Source organism: Pleurodeles waltl, chromosome 5, assembly GCF_031143425.1.
Source record: "Pleurodeles waltl isolate 20211129_DDA chromosome 5, aPleWal1.hap1.20221129, whole genome shotgun sequence".
NCBI lineage: Eukaryota > Metazoa > Chordata > Amphibia > Caudata > Salamandridae > Pleurodeles > Pleurodeles waltl.
In genome coordinates this window covers 773,459,751-773,483,165 of record NC_090444.1, presented here as the reverse complement: position 1 = coordinate 773,483,165, position 23,415 = coordinate 773,459,751, and the positions used below count along the sequence as shown (strand labels likewise).

Here is a 23,415-nt window from a genome sequence, read left to right as displayed (position 1 = left end):
TCTCACACAAAACCATAGAAATTCAGCAGTTAGAGTTATTTCAAATAACTATAACTTGCACATTAAGGTAATTATAACTTGCCCCCTGGCCATGCACAGCTAATTACCCCAGATATTACAGCACTCATTACTTCTATAACGTCATTAAGAATATAAATGAAACATTAGCAGTAAAATTATTGAAGAAAAAACTGTGCATGACGGGGGCATGAGTTATAGTTACTTGAAATAACTCTGACTATAACTGCTGAATTTCTATGATTTGTGTGAGTAAATTCAGAAACTAACTATATCGCCCCTATAATCTTTGTTTTTTTTACGTGAATATATATATATATATATATATCCTAAAACAGAGTCTTGCCTCGGTCAGAGCAAACCATCAGTCTTGCAGTCCAAAAAAGGATGCAGGAATTGTGGCTGGGCATTGAAATGCTTTATACTCCTGGCCTTTATTGATTCAGCACAATAGGCATATAGCATGTTTTTGTTGCACCCTGCTCCTACCCAGTCAGTCAGCAGCCTGAGCTTTGAGGCCAAGCACTTGTGCAGAGAATGCTGGAAAGGCTCCGACACAGTGCCCAATTGGGGTCACTTTCATGAGAGCATGACACAAGGTACACCGATCAACTGTTCTGACACTGCCTGTTCTCCGAAATCATAGTCTTGCTTACAGATTGACTTTGTCTTCTCGCCTTGCTGTGAAGTTGACTTTTGTTCCATTCCACCATTCACCAGCAGTGCCTGTCGTAGAAACTATATTTTGGTGTTCTCGTGGTAGTTTGAAAAACAACATGAAACGCTTTCAGTTCTTTGCTTCCTTATTGATCAAGAACAGGTTCTTAAGATGTCAAACAGTTGGTAGGTATGATGGCATGTTTAGCCAATTTGGGATTTGTTATATGAACTATTAAACAAATCAGGACTGATAAAAAAATCTTACCTTTTTCTTGGATTTGGAGTTTCCAGGTCCATCACAATGGGCCAGATGTATGAAAATATTTTGCACTCGCAAACGGTGCGAATCGGTAAATTCGGCCGTTTGCGAGTGCAAAATAGTGGTCTGCAACGCATGAAAGGCATTCGCAGACCACAAAGTAGAAATAGCGAAAAATGGGGTTTCTAGCATTCCGACCTGGATTTTGCGAATTGCAATTTGCGATTCGCAAAATCCAGGTCGCAAGGCAATGCTGCAAAAAATCGCAAATTGCGATTTTTCGCAGAATGGCATTTTGCACATGCAAAATACCATGATCTGCAACCAGGTGGTAACCTGGTGCAAAATGTAAAAATGCAGTTAAACTGCATTTTTAAATTGAACATGTAAAGCACACATGCCATTTTGGCATGTGTGTACCTTACATGTTGCTAAAAATGATTTTGGGGTGCAGCAGAGGGGGCCTTAGGCCCCCAGCACCCTAGCCTTTTGCATTTCCAATATTGCGATTTCTGGTTCAGAAATCGCAATTTTAGAAATGCAAAAAATTCGCAGCTATGGGCCAACAGGCCGGTATCGCAATTTGCGATTCGGTAATAGCATTTGCGATTTTTAAGAAATTGCTATTACTGAATCGCAAATGTGATACATGGCACTTTGCGAGTCGGTAATAGCGATTTCTTAAAAATCGCTATTACCGAATCACAAAGGGCCGGGATGATACATCTGGCCCAATATGAGGTAGCTTACAAGGTCTGAACCCATAAGTACTAAGATCATATGGTACACATGAACACTGTTTCGGGGTCAGTTGCCAGCATAGGCAGGAAATTGACTGACCTTTTCTCACAGCAAGTCTGCATTGCTATAACGTCTGGTATGTCCTCTCTTACTACAACTCTGCTCATGACATAATGTTGCTTCTTGCTGCTCTCTAGTCTCTAGCACTGCTGCACAAGTAAAACTCCGACCACTAAATGCCTCTGCTCAGATCAGAACAGCGCACTGGCTGGCTAAGTTCCAGCAGCAACGTCTCTGCTCTCTTCTGTCAAAGGCTGACAAGGCTACCCCAGCAAACCTTACTCCCGATATAACATCATATCACCTATAAAACGGCACAGAAACTCTTGAGCGACAGCCAGTACTTCTTACGTAATTAGGGGGAGGGGTTGTTTTTACTCTGGTTAACTATAAATCAATATGCAGCAGGGGAAAACCAAATTTTGCGAGAGTTGACTAAAGTTTTTATTCCCTGTTAAACACTTTAATAGATATTAAAATATTTGTAAGCAAAATGTATGCCTTATTTCTTGCAATTGTTTCACAAATTGTTTCCATCATTTGTTGACCAGACCAAAATGCTTTAATATGGACAGGATAAAACTGTTTGAACATCAAGCAAATAGATTGCAAATGAGCATTCACGTCTTTTAACTCCAGTCCAAAGTTAAAAATGTGAGTGTTTTTTTTTTATGTGTTTCTGTTTTAAAGACAGGCTATTTTATACAACTGTAAGAAATGTTTAAAGAGAAAAATCCCAGTTGTAGAAATTTGCATTTACAACTTACACTTATTATTCATACCTGATTTGATTTCGACCAGTGTGTTTGTATCGATTTCATGCTTTGCTTTTCCTGGAGGGGGGACTCTCAGAGGTATAATCTGAGGCACTGAGATGGAACCTGCAGTCATTTTAATTGAGTTCAGCACTGAAAAACATAAAATACACTTGTAGATTAGTAAACAGTACTAATGTACCATCACATCCCTTCACACCACTAACCTCTATCTATGTCCTCCCTCAATTACATCAATATAGAGCTTTATCCAGCAGCATAAGAGGCCATGCTTGAATACCCAGACTATACTGCTTCCAGCCCCACATGGTCTTCAGCAACGTAATCCTCAACCTAAAAACGCAGCACCTGCACACATCACCAAACCCCCTTCACGCCACCCATCCACCCCCTTTGTGTTCCCTTAACTCCAACAATATGAAACATGGTGTTCTAGTCTTGTCCCACATCAAACGCTAAACTTCCTGCCTGATCCACATCTCTAGGTATCCATTCAGCTCCCAACTCGACCACCAAGTTTCAAATGCAAATACTGCATCAATTGCAAGCTATTTAGACCACTCCAAGCAACCCTCATCGAGACAATGTTGTTTGTGACACACTGTGTACTTCCTTCTATTCTTACTACTGTTTAGGTACATTCACCTCTTCAACCACTCGACTTCATCCATGGATCATGTCCACCATCCAGAGTCAAACACAAATGCATTCCCATCTCAGAGAGCAGGACCGACACCCTTGAACATCTGGGCACCTACATGGTGGACCTTAACTTAGTTAAGGTTCTGAATTTGGCCACAACAGCCAACTTCTTTGACCTAGGCTGCTCATTCCAAACCACTCTCATATAGCTGCCAAGTTTACACATTGCCTGTGTGCAACATTTCCCTGATTTCAGTGTGCGTATGTGTGACATTCTAGTGCAAAAGGTGTGACACCTTGAGTAACACTTTATTACTGATAAAAACTAAGCAAGGACGCTCATTTAAACAGCAAATACCACAAATCACCCACTTTTGAGTGTTGAGAAGCTCTAAAGAAAAGCCTGAAAACTGATGTAAAACCCATGAAACAGAGCATTATAAGCACAGTAAGTGAACAGAACAACCAGGAGCCTCTCAGTAACAACCGCTGCATGTACATTTATTTAGAAGATTGAGTTTCTTCTTCGCGTAGTGCACAGATGTTTAGTGTCCCTAGAAACCCACTCTTGCCACTTGAAGCACTGAAGTGCTACTGCCTGCAGACAGTTGCTAAGTGGATCCCCATCTGTTGCTCCTCTCACTTAAGTGGCAGGTACATTAAAGAACTTACATGAAGACAAGTGTTATTGCCATGCTGCAGCTGCGCCTGTTCTGGTGGTGAGAGTCTGGCTGTCTCTGTAAGGCTGTCTTGGTCAGGCTGGACTGTCCTTACAGTGCTGCCCATTAAGGGTACAGATTTCACAAGGAGGATGTGTGACCGATGACAAAAAGAAGCCTGGTCCAGGCCGACGACTGCGGTATTTGTAGCAACCTCAGTCATCACTCTATGGCCTCAGGTCCCACTCTCTGACAGACTGTCTGGGGCACTTGGAGACTGCTGCAGACCTCGTAATGCTTATAGGGACCTCCTGAGTTAGACCTGCACAAAGCACCTCAAGCAATGCACATAGCAGCTATTGTAATGCGTGCTTTAGCACATCAGCAAAAAAGAGGCATTAAAATGGGTTACTGTTAGGCCTGGCATTCTTGGCGTGGTTCCCCTGACTGTTTTGCCCTCTGACATCCTGTTTTGCTGACTTAGTTTTTTATGGCTTCAGTACTCTTGGCACTTTAGCACTGATCAGCAGTGGTGAAGTGCATGTTCTCTTTCCCTAACACATTTAACAATTAGTTTATCCACAATTGGCATTTTTGATTTACTAGTAAGTCTCTGGTAAAGTGCACTACATGTGACCAGGGTCTTTAAGTAAATGCTACTGATGTGCTTGCAACACTGATTGTGCAACCCACTTCATTAGCCCTTATAAACATGATTCATGCCTGTCACTGCCAAGCCTGGGCGTGCAGTTTTAAACTGCCACGTCGACCTGGCAAGTTAGCCATCTTGCTGGGCCCAAAACTTCCTTTTTAAAACATAGAAGTCACCCCTAAGGTAGGCCCTGAACAGCCCAGGGGCAGGGTACAGAGTATTAAAAAGCTGGACATGTACTTTTAAGTTTTACAGGTCCATGTAGTGAAAAACTCTTAAATTTGTTTTTCACAATTACAATGCCGATTTCTCCAATAGGATAACATTAGGATTACCTTATTATTGCATTTTATAAGTGTAATTTCCAACTGGGACCAGACAGATGTTTCGAGTTTGGTGTCTCTGGACTCTCAATTTAAAAATCATAACTTATAGTGAAGTTGGATTTTAAGTTGCAAGTATGAAAATGCCACTTTCAGAAAGTTTCTTACTTTAACTATTCTGTACCTCTGGCGGTCTCTGAATGCACGTCTGGGTAGCTGACAGCTGGGCTCTTGTGCATTCCTTCTAGACACTCACACAAAAAGGGAGCTGAGGTGTGCAGTTTACATGCTGATGGCCCATCACCAGGCTGATGGGTCGAAGGAGCTGACACTTACACCCGAATAGGCTTTGCCTGTCCCCACACAAAGAGCTGCATAACCTCCGTAGTGAGTCTGGGGCCACGGAAGGAAAGACAGCGACCTAGTGCTTTTCAAAGGCCTCTTTGAAACCTTCCCCTATTTCAAAGGCACAACTGGGTATAACTACCGGACCCCAAACCCCACCAAATCAGTACACTTCTGGGCCTGAGGAAAATTCTGCCAGGGTGAAGGACTGCTGTGCTACTGAAAGGGCTGTCACTCTGCTGGGCTTTGCTGGACTCATGCTTGCTGTGCCTACCCTGCTGCCCTCCTTGCCTGGGAATGAGAAGGACTGGACCTGCATCTCTACATCCCCAGAACCAAAGTGTCTCCAAGTGCTTGCTGGCTTGCCTCCTGTTCTGCAGTTACAGGGAAATCATAGACTGCCTGCATCTTCCCTACAGCACCTGGAACCTGCCACCTGTGAGTCCTGCCCTGCCAAGCAGTGCCAATCCAGCCCGGGCCTTCGGACGTGGGTTAATCTGTCCTGCAACCCCTAATATTAATGCATCGTCGCCACTGTGCCGATCGGAACTGCCACATCCATCCTATACACTGACACATCGCCGCTGAGGATGAGGACTTTGCATCACTGATTGTGCGGCTCTGGATCGAAGCATCCACATCAGCCCTAGCACATCACCTCTCACTTTACCAGCTGCGAGGCTTGTTAACGACGCATGACCTTCATTAAAAAGGGTTTGACGCCTCACCTTGAGGACATCGCATCAACAACTGTGCAACTCAACATCGACCAATCCCCTGACTGCGCAGCTCAGAACCAACACATCACCTCCTCACATAGGATCCTCTGTATCAACGCAACCCAACACAAAAGGTACTATTTCAGCGGGACAAGGTAGGTTCCTGTAGCCGGCCTGCGCGCCATCATGGTCAGCCTGAACTTTGGATTTATCCCAGTCTAGCGCGACCAGATATGTCCGGTTGGCTACTATTGCATAATCCACGCTGGGCAGATGGGAGGGGCAATGTCTATCTAGCCCAAGCTAGGTTGGTCTCCATCAAACAGAGAGAAAAATGCTCATATTTCTATATAAACTAGGCAGATGTACTTAACCTCTTTGCATCTCACATCTCTTACGCATTAGGTTCCAAACCACACCATACGCTAAACCGGCAAAAATTTCTCAACGGCTCAACAGCCTGGAATACACCCTGTGCTATATTTGGACTCTGTTGCTTCAAGTTGCTTAGAGCTCTATTTTGGAAAGATCTCCCTAATCGATAATATGCAACCTATTCACTCTCTCAGTTCAGGAGAGGCCTTGGATCCATCACTTGAGTCACAAATACAATCAGTCATTTATAATACAGTGTAAATCCCCAAAACTCCCTTCCACCCGTTGCATTGCTGCCTCCCTCTAGGACAGGGGTCTTCAAACTGGGTGGGCGGGCTCCCCTCAGGAGCCTCAAGTGATCCCATGGGACTGAGGTTGTGGCACCAGGCTCTGGCCAAAAGAAGCATTATACACATAGCAGTGCTTTGTTCTAAGCAGAAACATGTTATTGCATTTTCAAAAAGGTAACAGTACTTAACTGCAATGTTTAAATAAGTCTAGACATATTTAAACATTGCCATCCTTATAAAATAATTGTAAAAAAATTCTGAAGGAGAGGCCAATGATTTTTATTTTTCAACTGGGGGGCACATCATTAAAGAACAAGTTACTTACCTTCGGTAATGCATTATCTGGTAGAGACTTTATCTAGCTGCAGATTCCTTACCTTTGAATTCCCTGACATCTGATTTGAATCCAGAATTTATTGCTGAGCAGTACCCTGCGTGCATCATCGGGTGGCATCGTTCAGATCTGCGTGCGTCATTAGGCTCCGGGGGGGCGTCGTCAGCGTCGTTGGAGATGTTTGTGATGTCACAGTCGCCTATAAAGGCACCACCCAGGAGCGCGTACATCAGTTCTTTTACCAACAAACTTCCACGCCAGAAGCGCAGAGTAATGGATAACAACAACTGTTTGTCTGTGCAAAACTAGGGCCCTAACAGGGATAAACCCTAACCGTACTAGACATATCCGCAGAGCGGGGAGGCATGGGTGGCTGTAACGAATCTGCAGCTAGATAGAGTCTCTACCAGATAATGCGTTACCGAAGGTAAGTAACTTGCTCATCTGACAGAGACTTCTAGCTGCATATTCCTTACCTCTGAATAGATACCCAAGCCATAAACCTCCTGGCGGTGGGCTGCTGTAGGAAAGTACCCTCTTTCTTGGCATGGATACCCTCATTTTCTGCCTGTTGTCAGTATGTTTGACTGTGTATACTGGGTTCCTGCTAACCAGGAATGAAGTAGTTTTGCTCTCTCATCTAAATTGTACATTTTTCTTCTCACAATTGGCATACTGGTTCCCCCATGTAAGTCCCTAGAATATAGTACATAGGTACCCAGCGTATTGGGGTTCCAGGCGAACCCTATGGGCTGTGGCAGTTGTTCTGCCACCCATGGGGAGCCCATGCAAAGGGTTCTGCAGGCCTGCCATTGCAGCCTGCGTGAAATGGGTGCATGCACCCGTTTCCACTACAGGTCACTACACCAGGTCACTATAAGTCACCCCTATGGAAGGTCCTCTCAGCCCATAGGGCAGGGTGCAGGTACCTGTGTGTGAGGGCATCCCTGCACTAGCAGAGGTACCCACAAACTCCAGATCAATTTTCCTGGACTTTGTGAGTACAGGGATGCCATTTCACACATGTACTGGACATAGGTCACTACCTATGTCCAGCTACATAATGGTAACTCCGAACGTGGGCATGTTTGGTATGAAACATGTTGGAATCATACCCCAATACTGTTTCAAGTATTGGAAGTATGATTTCATGCACTCTGGGGGCTCCTTAGAGGACCCCCAGCATTGCTACCACCAGTCTTACAGGGCTTTCCGGGCAGCCTAACGGCTGCCACCTCTCAGACAGGTTTCTGCCCTCCTGCTGCTTGATCTGATCAAGCCCAGGAAGGCAGAACAAAGGATCTCCTTTGGGAGAGGGAGGTAACACCCTCTCCCTTTGGAAGTAGGGGTGACTGGCTGGGAGGGTAAGCCTCCCCAAGCCACTGGTTTTGCTTTGAAGGGCACATTTGGTGCCCTCCATGCATGAACCAGTCAACACCGGTTCAGGGACCCCCAGTCCCTGTTATGGCGCAAAACTGGACAATGGAAGAGGAAGTGACCACTCTCCTGTCCATCACCACCCCAGGGGTGGTGCCCAGAGCTCCTCCAGAGGGTCCCCGGGTTCTGCCATCTTGTTTCCAAGGTTGGCAGGGAACTCTGGGAGCATCCGAGTGGCCACGTCCGAGCCCCTTCCTGATAGGCGCTTAGCTGGTTAGGTGAACAATCCCCCTTTCAGGGCTATTTAGGGTCTCTCTCTTGGGTGGGTCCTCAGATTTGGCTGGCAAGATTCCAGCAGGACTCCTCTGCAACCTCCACTTTGACTTCTGGCCTCTGGAACCACAACTGGACCCTCCAGGAACCGACAAATGCTGCTACAACGAAGAAGACTCTTCAGCAACTTTGTTTCCATGTCTCCTGCCAGCTTTGCAACGTTTCCTCAGAAGACTACAACTCTTCAGCCTGCACAAGAAGAAGGAATCTCCCTTCGAGTGAAGGAGTCACTTACCTGCAACCGCAGGCACCTACAACAAGCTACGACCAGCTGCGTGGATCTCCCTTCATCTTGAGCTGCGTGGATCCTGCATCATGGGTGGTGGTCTGGAATAGTCCTCTTGGTCTTCTCTGCCAGCTGTCCAACTTTGGTGGAGGTAAACCTTTGCCTTCCCACACAGGACAGTACTCCCGTGCACTGCGTCTCTTGCAGCTGCCAAGGCTTGTTTGCATCTCCTCCAAGGGATCTTCAGGCGACATGTAGCTCTCGCCCGCAGCACTCCATCCTGCAAAGCACAGCCTCCTGCGTGGTTCTTCTGCGGCGTGGGATCCTCTTTTGTAGTGCTGCATGGGCTTCTTCTGCGACTCCTGTGTCCCCATCCTGTGGGTGCTGCCTCTGCTCCTGTGGACTCTCGGTGATGGTGAGGGTCCCCTGTGACTCCCCCTCCTGGGCTGAGTCCTCCTGGGCCTTGCTGGTCCCCAGCAGCACCTCTTTTCTACTAACTGCATTTGCCTTTGCCAAGGCTTGTTGGTGGAATTCCTGCATCAACACCCGTCTTCAATCTTCCTTCCAGAGTGGGACTTCATCTCTATCCATCAGGAACTCTTCTCCAGCTCCAGGGCTGCAGTGCGGACCTGTTCTTCATCACTGTCGACCAACTTCTGCATCCACAGCTGGGTGGGTAGTATCTCCTACTCCTCCTGGACTCCAAAGTGACTCTTGGACTTGGTCCCCTCTCTCCACAGGTCTTCTTTCTTCAGGAATCCACCACTGTGTTTTTTTGCAGTTTCGTCTGGGTGTCTTCTTTTTCTTCTTTTCCTCCTTTTGGGTGGTTTGAGGAAAATTCTGTGTTTGGCTCCAGCATTCCTGGTCGCTGGGTTACTGTGTTACTTACCTTTGTTGTTTTCTGAGACCCCTAGCTCCCCTCTACACATTTTGCTTACCTAGGTGGGGGTGCCTTATTCGCATTCCATTTGTTTAGTATATGGTTTGTGCTTCCCCTGGGGTCACCATTGGTTATTGCTATTTGCACTGTTTTCTAAGCTTTTCTATGCCCGTTTCTGATTATTAGTGTATATATTTAGTGTATTACTTACCTCCTACGGGTAGGTTACCTTTCTAGTATTTTGTGGTGATTTGTTCCAAAAATAAAGTACCTTTATTTTTGTACAACTGAGTGTTTTTTCTTTCTTGTGTGTAAGTGCTTTGTGACTACAGTGGTATTGCATGTCTCCTAGATAAGCCTTGGCTGCTCATCCACAGCTACCTCTAGAGAGCCTGGCTTCTAGACACTGCCTACACTTCACTAAGAGTGGATACCTGGACCTGGTATAAAGTGTAAGTATCATAGGTACCCACCACACACCAGGCCAGCATCCTACAGCTGCACACACCTCTACTTGCACTAAAATGTTCTGTAGGACCTAACGGGCAAAGTGTCCATCTCTCCGTAGCTGATTTCCAAGCAATAATGTTTTGCAAACGTGTGCAAGGATGCCGACATTGCTGCCTGAAAGATATCCACATATGCACTGGTAGCATCTTTGCCCCAGGTATAATGAGCCCTCAAACCCTTAGGAGGCTGCTTCCTGGCCAATGTTTAGCAGATCTTGATGCAGAGAATGACCCAGCATGAAATGGTTTGTTTCTGCACTCCCACGTACCCCAAAAAGAGTTAGTCATCCATCCACAACTCTTTTGTGTGGTCAAGGTAGAATGACAACGCTCTTTTTGGGTCCAGCTGGTGAAGTCTCTCCTCTTCCTTAGAGGGATGCGGTGGAGCAAAGAAGGTGGGCAGGGTGATATTCTGACCCAGATGAAATGGGGTCACCACCTTCGGGAGGAATGAGGCACGAGTTATGAGAACCACCTTGTCTGAAAACATAGTGAGATGCAGTTGCTTGGTTAAAGAGCCTGCATCTCACTCACCCTCCTGGCAGATGTTATTGCCACTAAAAAGGCTGTCTTGATGGTGAGAAGCTGGAGGGGACAGTTGTGAAAGTGCTCGAAGTGAGCACACAAAAGAAATGTGAGGACCAGGTTTAAGTCCCATGAAGACATAACATAGGGAGTAGGGGGAAACATATGTACAAGCCCTTTGAGGAATCTATGTAAAATGGGAGATTTGAAAAGTGAAGGCTGATCAGGCAGCCAAAGGAATGCCGATAAGGCAGAAAGATAGCCCTTGAGAGTACCCAAGGAAGAACCCTGCTGGGCAGGGGATAGTATAAAGAGAAGGATATCAAAAAGAAAAAGAGGGTCAATAGACCTTTCTGTTCAATTAAAAACAAAGCTTTTCCAACGACAGGCGTATATACTGTTTTAGTGGAGAGACGCCTGGCTGCCAAAATAACTTTACAGACTTCAAGAGGAAGGTCAAAAGCCATCAACTGCTGCTTCTCAGTCTCCACGCATGAAGGCGAAGAGTTGACAGGTTTGGGTGGAGAACCCTCCTCCAATGCTGCAACAGAAGATCCTCCCGAAGGGGCAGCCTGATCGGAGGATCAATGCTAATTTTTAGAAGCTCGGTATACCAGACTCTCCGAGCCCAATCCGGAGCCACCAGGATTAATTGGGCCCAGTCGTTGTTGATCTTCTTGAGAACTCTGGGCAGAAGTGATATGGGCAGAGAGGCCTGCACTCCACTTGTGACAAAAAGCGTCACCGAGCGACTGCTGCCTTGGAAACTCCAACACGCAATTCTGCTGACACTGCACGTTCTCTGCAGAGGCGAACAGATCTAACCAAGGCTCTCCCCACTGCTGAAAGAGTCCTTGTGCCACCTCTGGGTGGAGATACCATTTGTGATGCGCTAGGCACCGATGACTGAGTTTGTACGCCCTGGCGTTCAGAGAACCTGCCAGGTGTTGAACCACCAGGGTTATGCCCTGCTGTTCCAGCCATGCCCAGAGATGCAGAGCTTCTTGACAAAGGGTCCACGAACCCACACTGCCCTGCTTGTTGCAGTACCAAATTGCGGTGGTGTTGTCCGTAAACACCTGCACTATGTTCTGTTTTACAACACAAAGAAATTGTCAGGAATAAGGCCATGCGCCGTCCAGGTCTCAACCGAAACTCCGCTGCGCGGCTCTGCAGTGCTTTATGCGCACCACTTGTCATCCCCTCTTGTTCCAAAGGTGGCCATCAGCGTCGTCTGCCCTGTGGCAAAGCTCATAGAGCTGCAGGTTCAGGACATTGGTGGACAAGATGCACTTATCAGTGCTATTCCATGAGGGGACTACAATTCCCATGTTTTTAGAGGCAGCAGCCATCTTGGGGTATGGCAGGCCTATAAAGCCCAGCCACTCCCATGCACGTTGCTCACTATTTTGAAGACTTCGATGCAGCCAGACCTCGTGGGGGTTTCTCTGAAGAAGAGCAGAGTTCCTGATTGGCAGTGACGTCCAACCGAAGGATCCTTGTTTCCATGGTGCATTCAAAAACAAGTAGGTCGTACTCGTAGCGGTAAGGCCTTGATGAATCCAAGTTTGGAGGAAGTCGTTACTTTCAAATGGTAAAGCGCTCTTTGCACAACAATTCAAGCGTTTCAGTTCACAGATGTAAAGCGCTCTTGGCACGACAATTCAAGCATTTCTGTTCACAGATGTAAAGCGCTCTTGGCAAGACAATTCAAGCGCTTCAGTTCACAGATATAAAGCGCTCTTGGCACGGCAATTTAAGCGCTTCAGTTCACAGATGTAAAGCGCTCTTGGCACGATAATTCAAGTGTTTCTGTTCACAGATGTAAAGCGCTCTTGGCACGACAATTCAAGCACTTAAGTTCACAGATGTAAAGCGTTCTTGGCACGGCAGTTCAGGCGCTTCAGTTCACAGACGTAAAGCGTTCTTGGCACAGCAGTTCAGGCGCTTCAGTTCACAGATGTGAAGCGCTCTTGGCACAGCAATTCAAGCACTTCAGTCCACAGGTGTAAAGCACTCATGGCACGACAATTCAAGTGCTTTAGTTCACATGTGTAAAGCGCTCTTGGTACAACAATCAAAGCGCTTCAATTCATAGGAGTAAAAGGTTCTAGGCACAACAATCAAAGTGATTCAGGCCACTTGAGTAAAAGCGCCCCCTTAGCATAATGAGCATAGCTCTTTAAGGCAAGACAAGTAAAAGCACTTCCTGGTATTATAAGTAAAGCGCTTCAAGTTCAATGAGTAAAAACTTTTCGGCCTTTATAGTTATGAATGTGAAAGTATTTTTGGAGATAAGCAAATCATAGTTTTCATTGTTCTTTGAAAAGCTTAAGATGTGAAAAGCATATTTAACTCTGAGATTTTCTAGGTCATGATCAAAAGTTTATGTTGTGAATGCATAGATGTTACAGGATTGATATTCTGAGTGTAATCATAGTCCAAAGCTTTTATGATCTCTTGTTTCTGATGTTGTAGTTTATTCTTGGTCCATGTTTCAAAGAAGGAGGCTTTGCCCTCATTTCAAAAGGGGTCTCCATCTGATATCTCGGAGACGCATTTATTCAAGAGTCTATTGATGAGTTACATTTCTATGAACTAGTAAATGCATATTTGTTCTAACCTTTTTCTTTTCAGAACTCTCTCCCTGCTGTTCCCTACCCTAATTCCCTTCCCCCCGACTGGCTTCATCATAACTCTGTGCTATAATAGCTTTCTGAGTTGGTGACGCTGGAAGGTGGGCCTTTTGTTCAGCAACGTGCAGATCCCAAAGAACGGACACTGTGACAGAAATGCTTTCAATGCCAGTCGGATCACCCCAGATCTCCAGTAAGCAGTTATGGAGTCCAGATTCCGCCGGAGACCTCTGATCTCCACCTCTCCCAGATGGCCACCCCATCCCAGAAGTAACGCATCTGTCACTATTGTGAGATCTAGCTTGGAAGGGAGAGCAGTCTGCCTCTGACCCAATTGCAGTTCAGTAACCACCACCCAGATATTTTGCAGTTCCCTCCGAGATCTGAACTGTGTTGGTAAGATTCCCCCGATGCTGCGCCCACTGGAACCTCAAGTCTCACTGCAGAGCCCTCATATGTCATCTGGCATGCTGGACTACAGGATGCAGGAGGCCATCAGTCCCAACAGCCTCAGAGAATGTCTCACTGAAATCCAGGATAGAGGCCGAAATATCGTTAGCACAACCTGAATATCCTGGACTTGCTGCTCGGGAGGATAAGCACAAAACAGCACTGTGTCCAGAACGGCTCAGATAAAAGGGAGCTTCTGAGAGGGAGTCAGGTGTGACTTCGACATGTTTATATTAAACCCCAGCGAATGCAGGAGGTCCGCCGTAGTCTGAAGGTGGGAGACGAGAGCTTGGGGCATAGGAGCCTTCAACAGCCAGTCATCGAGGTAGGGGAAGACTGAAATCCCCAAACTGCGCAGATGAGCTGCTACCACCGCCATCACCTTGGTGAACACCCCAGGGGCACTGGTGTGACCAAAGGGGGGCACGGTAAACTGAAAGTGCTTGTGGCCCACCTTGAACCGCAAGTAGTGCCGGTGGGCGAGCAGGATGGGGATGTGAAAATACGCATCATGCAAGTCCAACGCTACCATCTAGTCTCCTAGTAGCGGAATGACAACCACTGCCTACTTCTGACATTGGGACCCTTTCTACAGCTTCCTTGGCCAAGAGAGCCATAACTTCCTTGCAGAGCAATATTAAGTGATCCTCCATCAGCCGTTGTTTGAATTGAGGCATAGAGGGAGGGAAAGACTGGAAGGGGAGGGAATAGTCCTTCTGTATGATCTGCAAAACCCATTTGTCCGATGTTATGGACCGCCAGTGAGGGAGATGAAATTGAATTCTCGCTCCATCTGGACACGGGTGGTCTTGCAGAACCACACTAGGAGGACTTGGGTGCTGTGGAGGAGGGGGGGCTGAGTGGTGCCCGACCTCTGGCTAGACCCTCTGGGTCTAAAGGTACCACAACCTCGTCCTCGCACTGGATGCTGAGATGATGGAGGACGGTGGCTGGTTTGAGGGTGGCGTAGTACCTCACCCATTCCGAAGCCTCAAAAGGGGTGAAAGGCAGACTGCTGTCAAGCTGGTGCCGAGACGCCCAAGAATCCGGCCGTAGCCTGAGAGTCCTTGAACCGCTCAAGCACTGAGCATGCCTTTTCTCCAAAAAGCATGAGCCAGCGAAGGGCATGGTCATAAGGTTTGTCTGGACATCCCTGAAAAGCCAGAAGTACAAAGCCAGGCGTGGCATTGAAGGGCCACTGTCGATTAAATTGCCTGTCCAGCAAGACGGTCACGTCCAAATCACACTGAATCGCAAATTTGGCTGCGCCTCTCCCATCTTTGTGGCTTAAGTGAGAGTGTCCCGTACGCACTCTGGGACCTGGGGCAGCACCTGTGCCCCCGTATCCCATAAACTATGGGAAAAACAGTCCAATAGGCATGAAGTGTTTACGGACCTTACCAAGCTGATCCAGCCTCTTGGATTCCCTATCCGGGTGAGCAGAAGGGAAGACACCATGGGAAATGGAGGCCTGGACCTCCAAACTCTCAGGCAGTGGGGTGTTGGGTGAGGAAACTAAGGTCAGTAGGAGCTGGTTGATGGCGGCGGCCAATTGTCCTATTTACAGGAGCCCCTGTGTTAATTTCGGACCATGTCCCCAGCAGGACCTCAGTGAGGGCTTCGTTGAAGGGTAACATTGGTTCCGATGTGGAAACCCCCAGCTAAAGCACCTTGATCAGGATGTTAGTCGGGACCGGCACCGTAGGCAACTCTGGGTCCAATACCTTGCCTGCTCTACGCACCACCATGGCATAAGAAGCTCCCTCCTCTGTAGCCACAGAAGGAGGTGAGAGTGTGCCAGTATCTGGAGAAGTATTCAGTCCACTGTCTTCCCCTAGATCCTCATACCAGTCCTGCTCCAATACATTTCTAAAGGGTCCTCAGACCCCTCCCATTCCTCACATGTGCCTGGCTGTTCGAAATAAACCTCAGGCACTGATCTGGGTCCTGTTGGCGCCGCCAAAGTTGGAATCGGCATTGTATGACGTTGTTCCTACTCCGGATCATCCGGAACGAGGATGGGGCTCACACCACCGGTCGGGCAAGCATCAACATTAGGACTGATGCTGGAGGAGGTCGACTGTGTGGAACCGGCGTCAATCTGAAATTGGATCCTGGGGTCCCCAACTGCGTCGGGCCAAAGCCACTGATGTAGAATTCAACAGGGCCCCTGCCAATCCTGCAGGGCCCAAAGGCTCACCAGCTGGGGCAGCCTGCTCAAATACTAGGCGCATGGCTTCATAAAATTAATTAAATTGAGCGGGGGTTGCTCCGGCTCCCGGATAGTGGGGGAGACCCAAAGTAGGCCCTGGCATCGGTTTCACGGAACCGTGAATGGAACGTTGACGTTCCTGAGTCGCGTCGTCGGATAACAGGCATGGCAAAGTCGAAGTCCTCTTGGACTTCTTCTTCTTTTTGTGCCTATGCCCGAGTGTCCCAAGGACCTTGAGTGCTAAGAAGAGGACTTGGAGCTCCTGGAGCGGTCCCACCTCCTCCTCGAGTGGGACCATGACCTCCAAGGAGTCGCGGCAAGTGACAACTGCCAGGGCCGCCATGAGCTTCAGAGACCGGTCTCTCAAAGCTTTCAGGGCCATGGCCCAGCAGTCGGAACACAACTTCAAGTCGTGGTCTCTGTCAAGGCACCAGAGACATATTTGGTGGGGTCTGTCACCGACATGGAGCAATGGCATGCACCCCATGGCTTGAACCCCATCTTCCTCGATTACATTCTCGCATAGACTTTAAAAAATTTCGACAAAAAGGTCGGAAAAAGCCTGCCAAAAAAGGCAGAGGGTAGCTCGATCCCAGACCCGCGCTTAACCGGCACGGAAGGAAAAGAACTTACGTACGTGTGCCTTTATAGGCGACCGTGACATCACAGGCGGCTCCAGCAACGCTGAACGAAGCATGCGGATACGAACGACACCACCCAACGTGCACGCAGGGTACTGCTCAGCAAAGAATTCCAGATTCGAAGCAGACGACAGGGAGTTCAAAGGTAAGGAATCTGCAGCTGGAAGTCTCTATCAGATAAGCTTGAAGACCACTGCTCTAGGATTTATCAGCCAAACTGCATGGGCATAATTCACAAAGATTTTTCTATCATATGTATACTCTTGATTTAGTTTTAAATTACTTTTATTAGATACATATAAGAAAAAAAGAATTGTGAGAAATGATACAATCTCTTCAAGTACCGACTGTAGGCCAAATAGTTTGTCGATTAATATAGGGTCTCTAGAATTAAGCAATAGTGCCTACTAACACCATGCTGGATCTCTGTCAAACAGAGAGATAATTACAAACTGCTCATATTTCTATATAACATAGTCATGGATACTTCACCACTTTGCATCTCACATCTCTTTACTCATTAGGTTCCAACCCACACCAAATACTAAAACGGGAAAAAAGTTCTCAGCAGTCTGGAAAAACCCCTGTGCTACTGGATTCTGATGTTTCCAACTGTTTGGAGCTCTCTTTTGGAAAGCTATCCCTAATCAACAGTATGCAATCCATTCACCCTCTCAATTCAAGAGAGGCCTTGGATCCATCTCTTAAGCTACAAATACAATCAGCTATTTATAGTACAGCGTGGATGCCAAAACCACTCATTGTAATGTGACCATAGTAGAAATGGCACAGTCGACTTAACATCCTCATGGTTCAAAATGACCTCTTTCTGTCGACTGGCAGCACTCTCCACTCCTGCTAGGTGCTGTTCCATTCCCCCAAGGAGTACCTACAGCTTTCTAACTGGCCCTTTCAGCTCTTCTAAACCACCTTCTACTGCTTCGACTTTACGGCCAATACTTCCAACTGTGGCCTTTAAATTTCTTAACTCACAAGGTAATTTTTCCCTTGGGGTCATATCAGTAATTCAAGATCTTCAGATTCCTCCTCTGACTGGGAATTCGCCACAAGGTGTGAAGCAAAGTAGTATTTTTTTTCTCTGGTGTCTTTTGGTTTAATCTCTTAACAGGGACATAATGACAGGGATTCATCAATTCAGTCTGTCTCAGTGCGATGAAAAGAGAAACTCTCTATATCCTTGTGGGGGTGGGTGAATGTCATTCACTAGCCATGGGGCTGTCTGCACACACCTTCACTCCCCTGGGCTCACAGGTGTACCATCATGGCCATCGTGTCCCTAACACTAGTTGTTTAAGAGGTCATGGATGTCTTGAGGTCGGTCACTCCTCTGCCAGCTGTCTCATTCCTTTTTGTGTCTTCTCTGGTGCCTGGCCCGATATGTCCCTCAACTGTCTCTGAGCAGAGGCTTGCAGTGCCATCTTGAATTTTCTGTTTGCCCCAGAGGGGGAACTGAATGCCTTTCAGTGGTCTGAGCTGAAAATAGTTTGAGGCCTGGGTCCGGACCATCCTGTGACCCTGCCTCTCCACCAGCATTGGCGACCTCAAGTCTCCTCCACTTCTGTCCAAAGATGCCTCTTCTGGCCCCTTAGTGGAAGCCACTTCACAAAAAGCCACCTGACCAAGAGAGGAGTGAGATTCGCCCGCTGCTCAATTTAACTCCTAAATGACTAAGTCACAAGTCACAGAAGAAATGTTTGTGAAATGGGACCTACATATGAATGTGGGTAAATTGGTCTCTAGTTGGAAGAATTCTCTCCGTGTCCTGCAAATACTAATATTTCACTTCAGTTTCTCAGAACTTCTAGAGAACAATATGCAACTTAGCCACAAAGTTATATCTTCATGATATTTCTCTAGGTCGTGAAAAGAGGGATTTTGTGTGATATCTGTATTAAATGCACGGAGATAAACAAGTCTCTGAGATCAGAGTTAAAAAACACAATCTGAATAGTTCTATAAATCTTTAGCTAATAATTTATATCAAACGCTTATGTTCTTTTGCATGGAAGAACTGCTGGTATAATCCAAATAAAAGGCAGATTCATATTTTGGGTCAGTTTCTCTGCAATTTTCCAAAATCCATGATTTTTTTATTAGTATATGTGAGAAGGTAGCCTCTTTCTAGCCTTGTTACCCCCACTTTTGGCCTGTTTGTGAGTGTATGTCAGGATGTTTGTCACTGTTTTCACTGTCTCACTGGGATCCTGATGGCTAGGCCCCAGTGCTCATAGTGAAAACACTATGTTTTCAGTATGTTTGTTATGTGTCACTGGGACCCTGCTGGTCAGGACCCCAGTGCTCATAAGGTTGTGGCCTATATGTATGTGTCACTGGGACCCTGTCACACAGGGCCCCAGTGCTCATAGGTGTGCATGTATGTGTTCCCTGTGTGGTGCCTAACTGTCTCACTGAGGCTCTGCTAACCAGAACCTCAGTGGTTATGCTCTCTCATTACTTTCAAATTGTCACTAACAGGCTAGTGACCATTTTTACCAATTTACATTGGCTTACTGGAACACCCTTATAATTCCCTAGTATATGGTACTGAGGTACCCAGGGTATTGGGGTTCCAGGAGATCCCTATGGGCTGCAGCATTTCTTTTGCCACCCATAGGGAGCTCTGACAATTCTTACACAGGCCTGCCACTGCAGCCTGAGTGAAATAACGTCCACGTTATTTCACAGCCATTTTACACTGCACCTAAGTAACTTATAAGTCACCTATATGTCTAACCTTTACCTGGTAAAGGTTAGGTGCAAAGTTACTTAGTGTGAGGGCACCCTGGCACTAGCCAAGGTGCCCCCACATTGTTCAGAGCCAATTCACTGAACTTTGTGAGTGCGGGGACACCATTACACGCGTGCACTACATATAGGTCACTACCTATATGTAGCTTCGCCATGGTAACTCCGAATATGGCCATGTAACATGTCTATGATCATGGAATTGCCCCCTCTATGCCATCCTGGCATTGTTGGTACAATTCCATGATCCCAGTGGTCTGTAGCACAGACCCTGGTACTGCCAGACTGCCCTTCCTGGGGTTTCACTGCAGCTGCTGCTGCTGCCAACCCCTCAGACAGGCAGCTGCCCTCCTGGGGTCCAGCCAGGCCTGGCCCAGGATGGCAGAACAAAGAACTTCCTCTGAGAGAGGGTGTGACACCCTCTCCCTTTGGAAAATGGTGTGAAGGCAGGGGAGGAGTAGCCTCCCCCAGCCTCTGGAAATGCTTTGTTGGGCACAGATGTGCCCAATTCTGCATAAGCCAGTCTACACCGGTTCAGGGACCCCTTAGCCCCTGCTCTGGCGCGAAACTGGACAAAGGAAAGGGGAGTGACCACTCCCCTGACCTGCACCTCCCCTGGGAGGTGTCCAGAGCTCCTCCAGTGTGCTCCAGACCTCTGCCATCTTGGAAACAGAGGTGCTGCTGGCACACTGGACTGCTCTGAGTGGCCAGTGCCACCAGGTGACGTCAGAGACTCCTGCTGATAGGCTCCTTCAGGTGTTAGTAGCCTTTCCTCTCTCCTAGGTAGCCAAACCCTCTTTTCTGGCTATTTAGGGTCTCTGTCTCTGGGGAAACTTTAGATAACGAATGCATGAGCTCAGCCGAGTTCCTCTGCATCTCCCTCTTCACCTTCTGATAAGGAAACGACCGCTGACCGCGCTGGAAGCCTGCAAACCTGCAACATAGTAGCAAAGACGACTACTGCAACTCTGTAACGCTGATCCTGCCGCCTTCTCGACTGTTTTCCTGCTTGTGCATGCTGTGGGGGTAGCCTGCCTCCTCTCTGCACCAGAAGCTCCGAAGAAATCTCCCGTGGGTCGACGGAATCTTCCCCCTGCAACCGCAGGCACCAAAAAGCTGCATTACCGGTCCCTTGGGTCTCCTCTCAGCACGACGAGCGAGGTCCCTCGAATCCAGCGACGCTGTCCAAGTGACCCCCACAGTCCAGTGACTCTTCAGCCCAAGTTTGGTGGAGGTAAGTCCTTGCCTCACCTCGCTGGGCTGCATTGCTGGGAACCGCGACTTTGCAGCTACTCCGGCCCCTGTGCACTTCCGGCGGAAATCCTTCGTGCACAGCCAAGCCTGGGTCCACGGCACTCTAACCTGCATTGCACGACTTTCTAAGTTGGTCTCCGGCGACGTGGGACTCCTTTGTGCAACTTCGGCAAGCACCGTTTCACGCATCCTCGTAGTGCCTGTTTCTGGCACTTCTCCGGGTGCTACCTGCTTCAGTGAGGGCTCTTTGTCTTGCTCGACGTCCCCTCTCTCTGCAGGTCCAATTTGCGACCTCCTGGTCCCCAGCAGCGTCCAAAAACGCCAAACGCACGATTTGCGTGTAGCAAGGCTTGTTGGCGTCCTTCCGGCGGGAAAACACTTCTGCACGACTCTCCAAGGCGAGAGGGATCCGTCCACCAAAGGGGAAGTCTCTAGCCCTTTTCGTTCCTGCAGAAACCTCAGCTTCTTCTGTCCAGTCGAAGCTTCTTTGCACCCGCAGCTGGCATTTCCTGGGCATCTGCCCATCTCCGACTTGCTTGTGACTTTTGGACTTGGTCCCCTTGTTCCACAGGTACCCTAGATTGGAAATCCACAGTTGTTGCATTGCTGGTTTGTGTCTTTCCTGCATTATTCCTCTAACACGCCTCTTTTGTCCTTAGGGGAACTTTAGTGCACTTTGCACTCACTTTTCAGGGTCTTGGGGAGGGTTATTTTGCTAACTCTCACTATTTTCTAATAGTCCCAGCGACCCTCTACAAGGTCACATAGGTTTGGGGTCCATTCGTGGTTCGCATTCCACTTCTGGAGTATATGGTTTGTGTTGCCCCTATCCCTATGTTTCCCCATTGCATCCTATTGTAACTATACATTGTTTGCACTGTTTTCTAAGACTATACTGCATATTTTTGCTATTGTGTATATATATCTTGTGTATATTTCCTATCCTCTCACTGAGGGTACACTCTAAGATACTTTGGCATATTGTCATAAAAATAAAGTACCTTTATTTTTAGTATAACTGTGTATTGTGTTTTCTTATGATATTGTGCATATGACACTAAGTGGTACTGTAGTAGCTTCACACGTCTCCTAGTTCAGCCTAAGCTGCTCTGCTAAGCTACCATTATCTATCAGCCTAAGCTGCTAGACACCCTATACACTAATAAGGGATAACTGGGCCTGGTGCAAGGTGCAAGTACCCCTTGGTACTCACTACAAGCCAGTCCAGCCTCCTACAGTATATTTCACACTGCTGATGTATTTTTGATTCTCCTATCAGACACATAAACTAAGAGACAATCTAAACGAATCTGATGGCATTTTTCGTGGAATAAGCCTGTTGAGAGGACACTAAGGCCTTAATCATGACTGACCTATAATTAATCTTGTTATTTTGCTCTGCTGAGATTACCACTATCAACAGGGAAATAACAAGGGTTAGACTATTGGAATGTTGTCTTTCAGTTTCTCCCTTATTAATTTAGAGCATTTTAACCTAAGTGGGTGAAACGCTCTCCTAGCTTTCAGTACCTTTATCATCCGGTACAGCCCTCAGCAGCAAGCTATATGGCTACATTACACGTTTTTGGAATATAACCGTATCGAAACCTATGTTTCTGCGCCAAAGTGCACATTCAGCCGAAATATTTGTGTAAAAAACCTTGTAATTCCAATGGGCCTGTAACTGCTGTTAAAAGATCTGTCATAATACAGGCCTAGTAGGCCTTCTCACGTGAAAGCTTATTTTAACAGATTGCCCCCAGGAAGCACAAAGTTCCTTCCACGAGCGAAACGAAGTTAAAACGGAACTGGGCAGCTTGAAAATGAGAAGTTTCAGCGTCTGGTGTGTACTCCTCTTTTTCTTCAAGTCAGTCGACTGAGGCCAGAATAGGAGTCATCTTGTGCGTGTCAAACGGAGCTAACCCCGTGTCTCTGCTATATGACATCACAGATTTGTCCACTGCTCCTTCCCCCCGAAGTTAGATGTCAGAGCAAAATATCAAGTGGCATGCCCTTCCACACTGCAGTACATCATGTCAGCTTACCAAGGAACATAATTAACTTGTAAATGTCTCCGCCTTAAAATCTCTTTTGTTGCTAGTTTTTAACAACAGCTTGGAGAAGAAAGCAATCACAGGTGCTCTCTTAAATTTAAAAAGGCAATTTTTAAAAGCATTCTTCGCTTTTGCCGAACAAACTAAACATGCCCTGATGGTGAACAAAACAATGAACGACTAACCCATCCCGCATTCACTAAACATGTCCCACGCCTTGACATTTCCTGTTTCACCTCCTCTGTCCAATATCCGTTCTTTCTCCAGTCAGCGGTGGAACATAGCTGGTGAGAATAGAGTGGCCTCAGAAGGAGGAGCCAGTGAGAACGAGGGCCCCAGAGCATGCAGCTGGCACCAGGCACTGATGAAGCAGAAAAAGAAAGACTAACAAACATTCATATATCATGTAAAAAAAATCGTATAAGACAATGTGATTTTAGCAAAGAAAAATAATGTATGTAGAAAATGTGCCCACGAAGCAGATCACAATTAGTATAAACAAGCTTAATTAATCATGAAAACCGACAAATGTATTAATACGTCATAATTGCATCTATATTCTATGATCTTCTCGTTAAAATTGTTACATGCTTAGCTTAAATTTAGCAGAGGCTTTGGCCTAGTTGCCTGGTCTAATTTTTAACTGCGTACGTTTTCACTTGTATTAACAAAGACGTGTTTTAAACCCTTAAAAGCTGT

At 46.9% G+C, this 23,415-nt stretch overlaps 1 protein-coding gene across 3 annotated transcripts in view; it reads right to left on the bottom strand.

Moving 5' to 3' along the window:
• The window catches only part of DZANK1 (double zinc ribbon and ankyrin repeat domains 1), a 741,684-nt gene that overhangs the window by 661,756 nt on the left and 56,513 nt on the right, over nucleotides 1-23,415 (bottom strand). For 2 of the 3 annotated variants that reach the window (XM_069234738.1, XM_069234737.1), the window contains exon 2: nucleotides 2,521-2,646. In XM_069234738.1, coding sequence (XP_069090839.1) covers nucleotides 2,521-2,629 — 109 coding nt within the window. In that variant the 5' untranslated portion in view covers nucleotides 2,630-2,646. Of the gene's footprint in view, nucleotides 1-2,520; nucleotides 2,647-22,901; nucleotides 23,078-23,415 lie in introns of all 3 variants that reach the window. The other variant, XM_069234736.1, reaches the window with a different exon arrangement.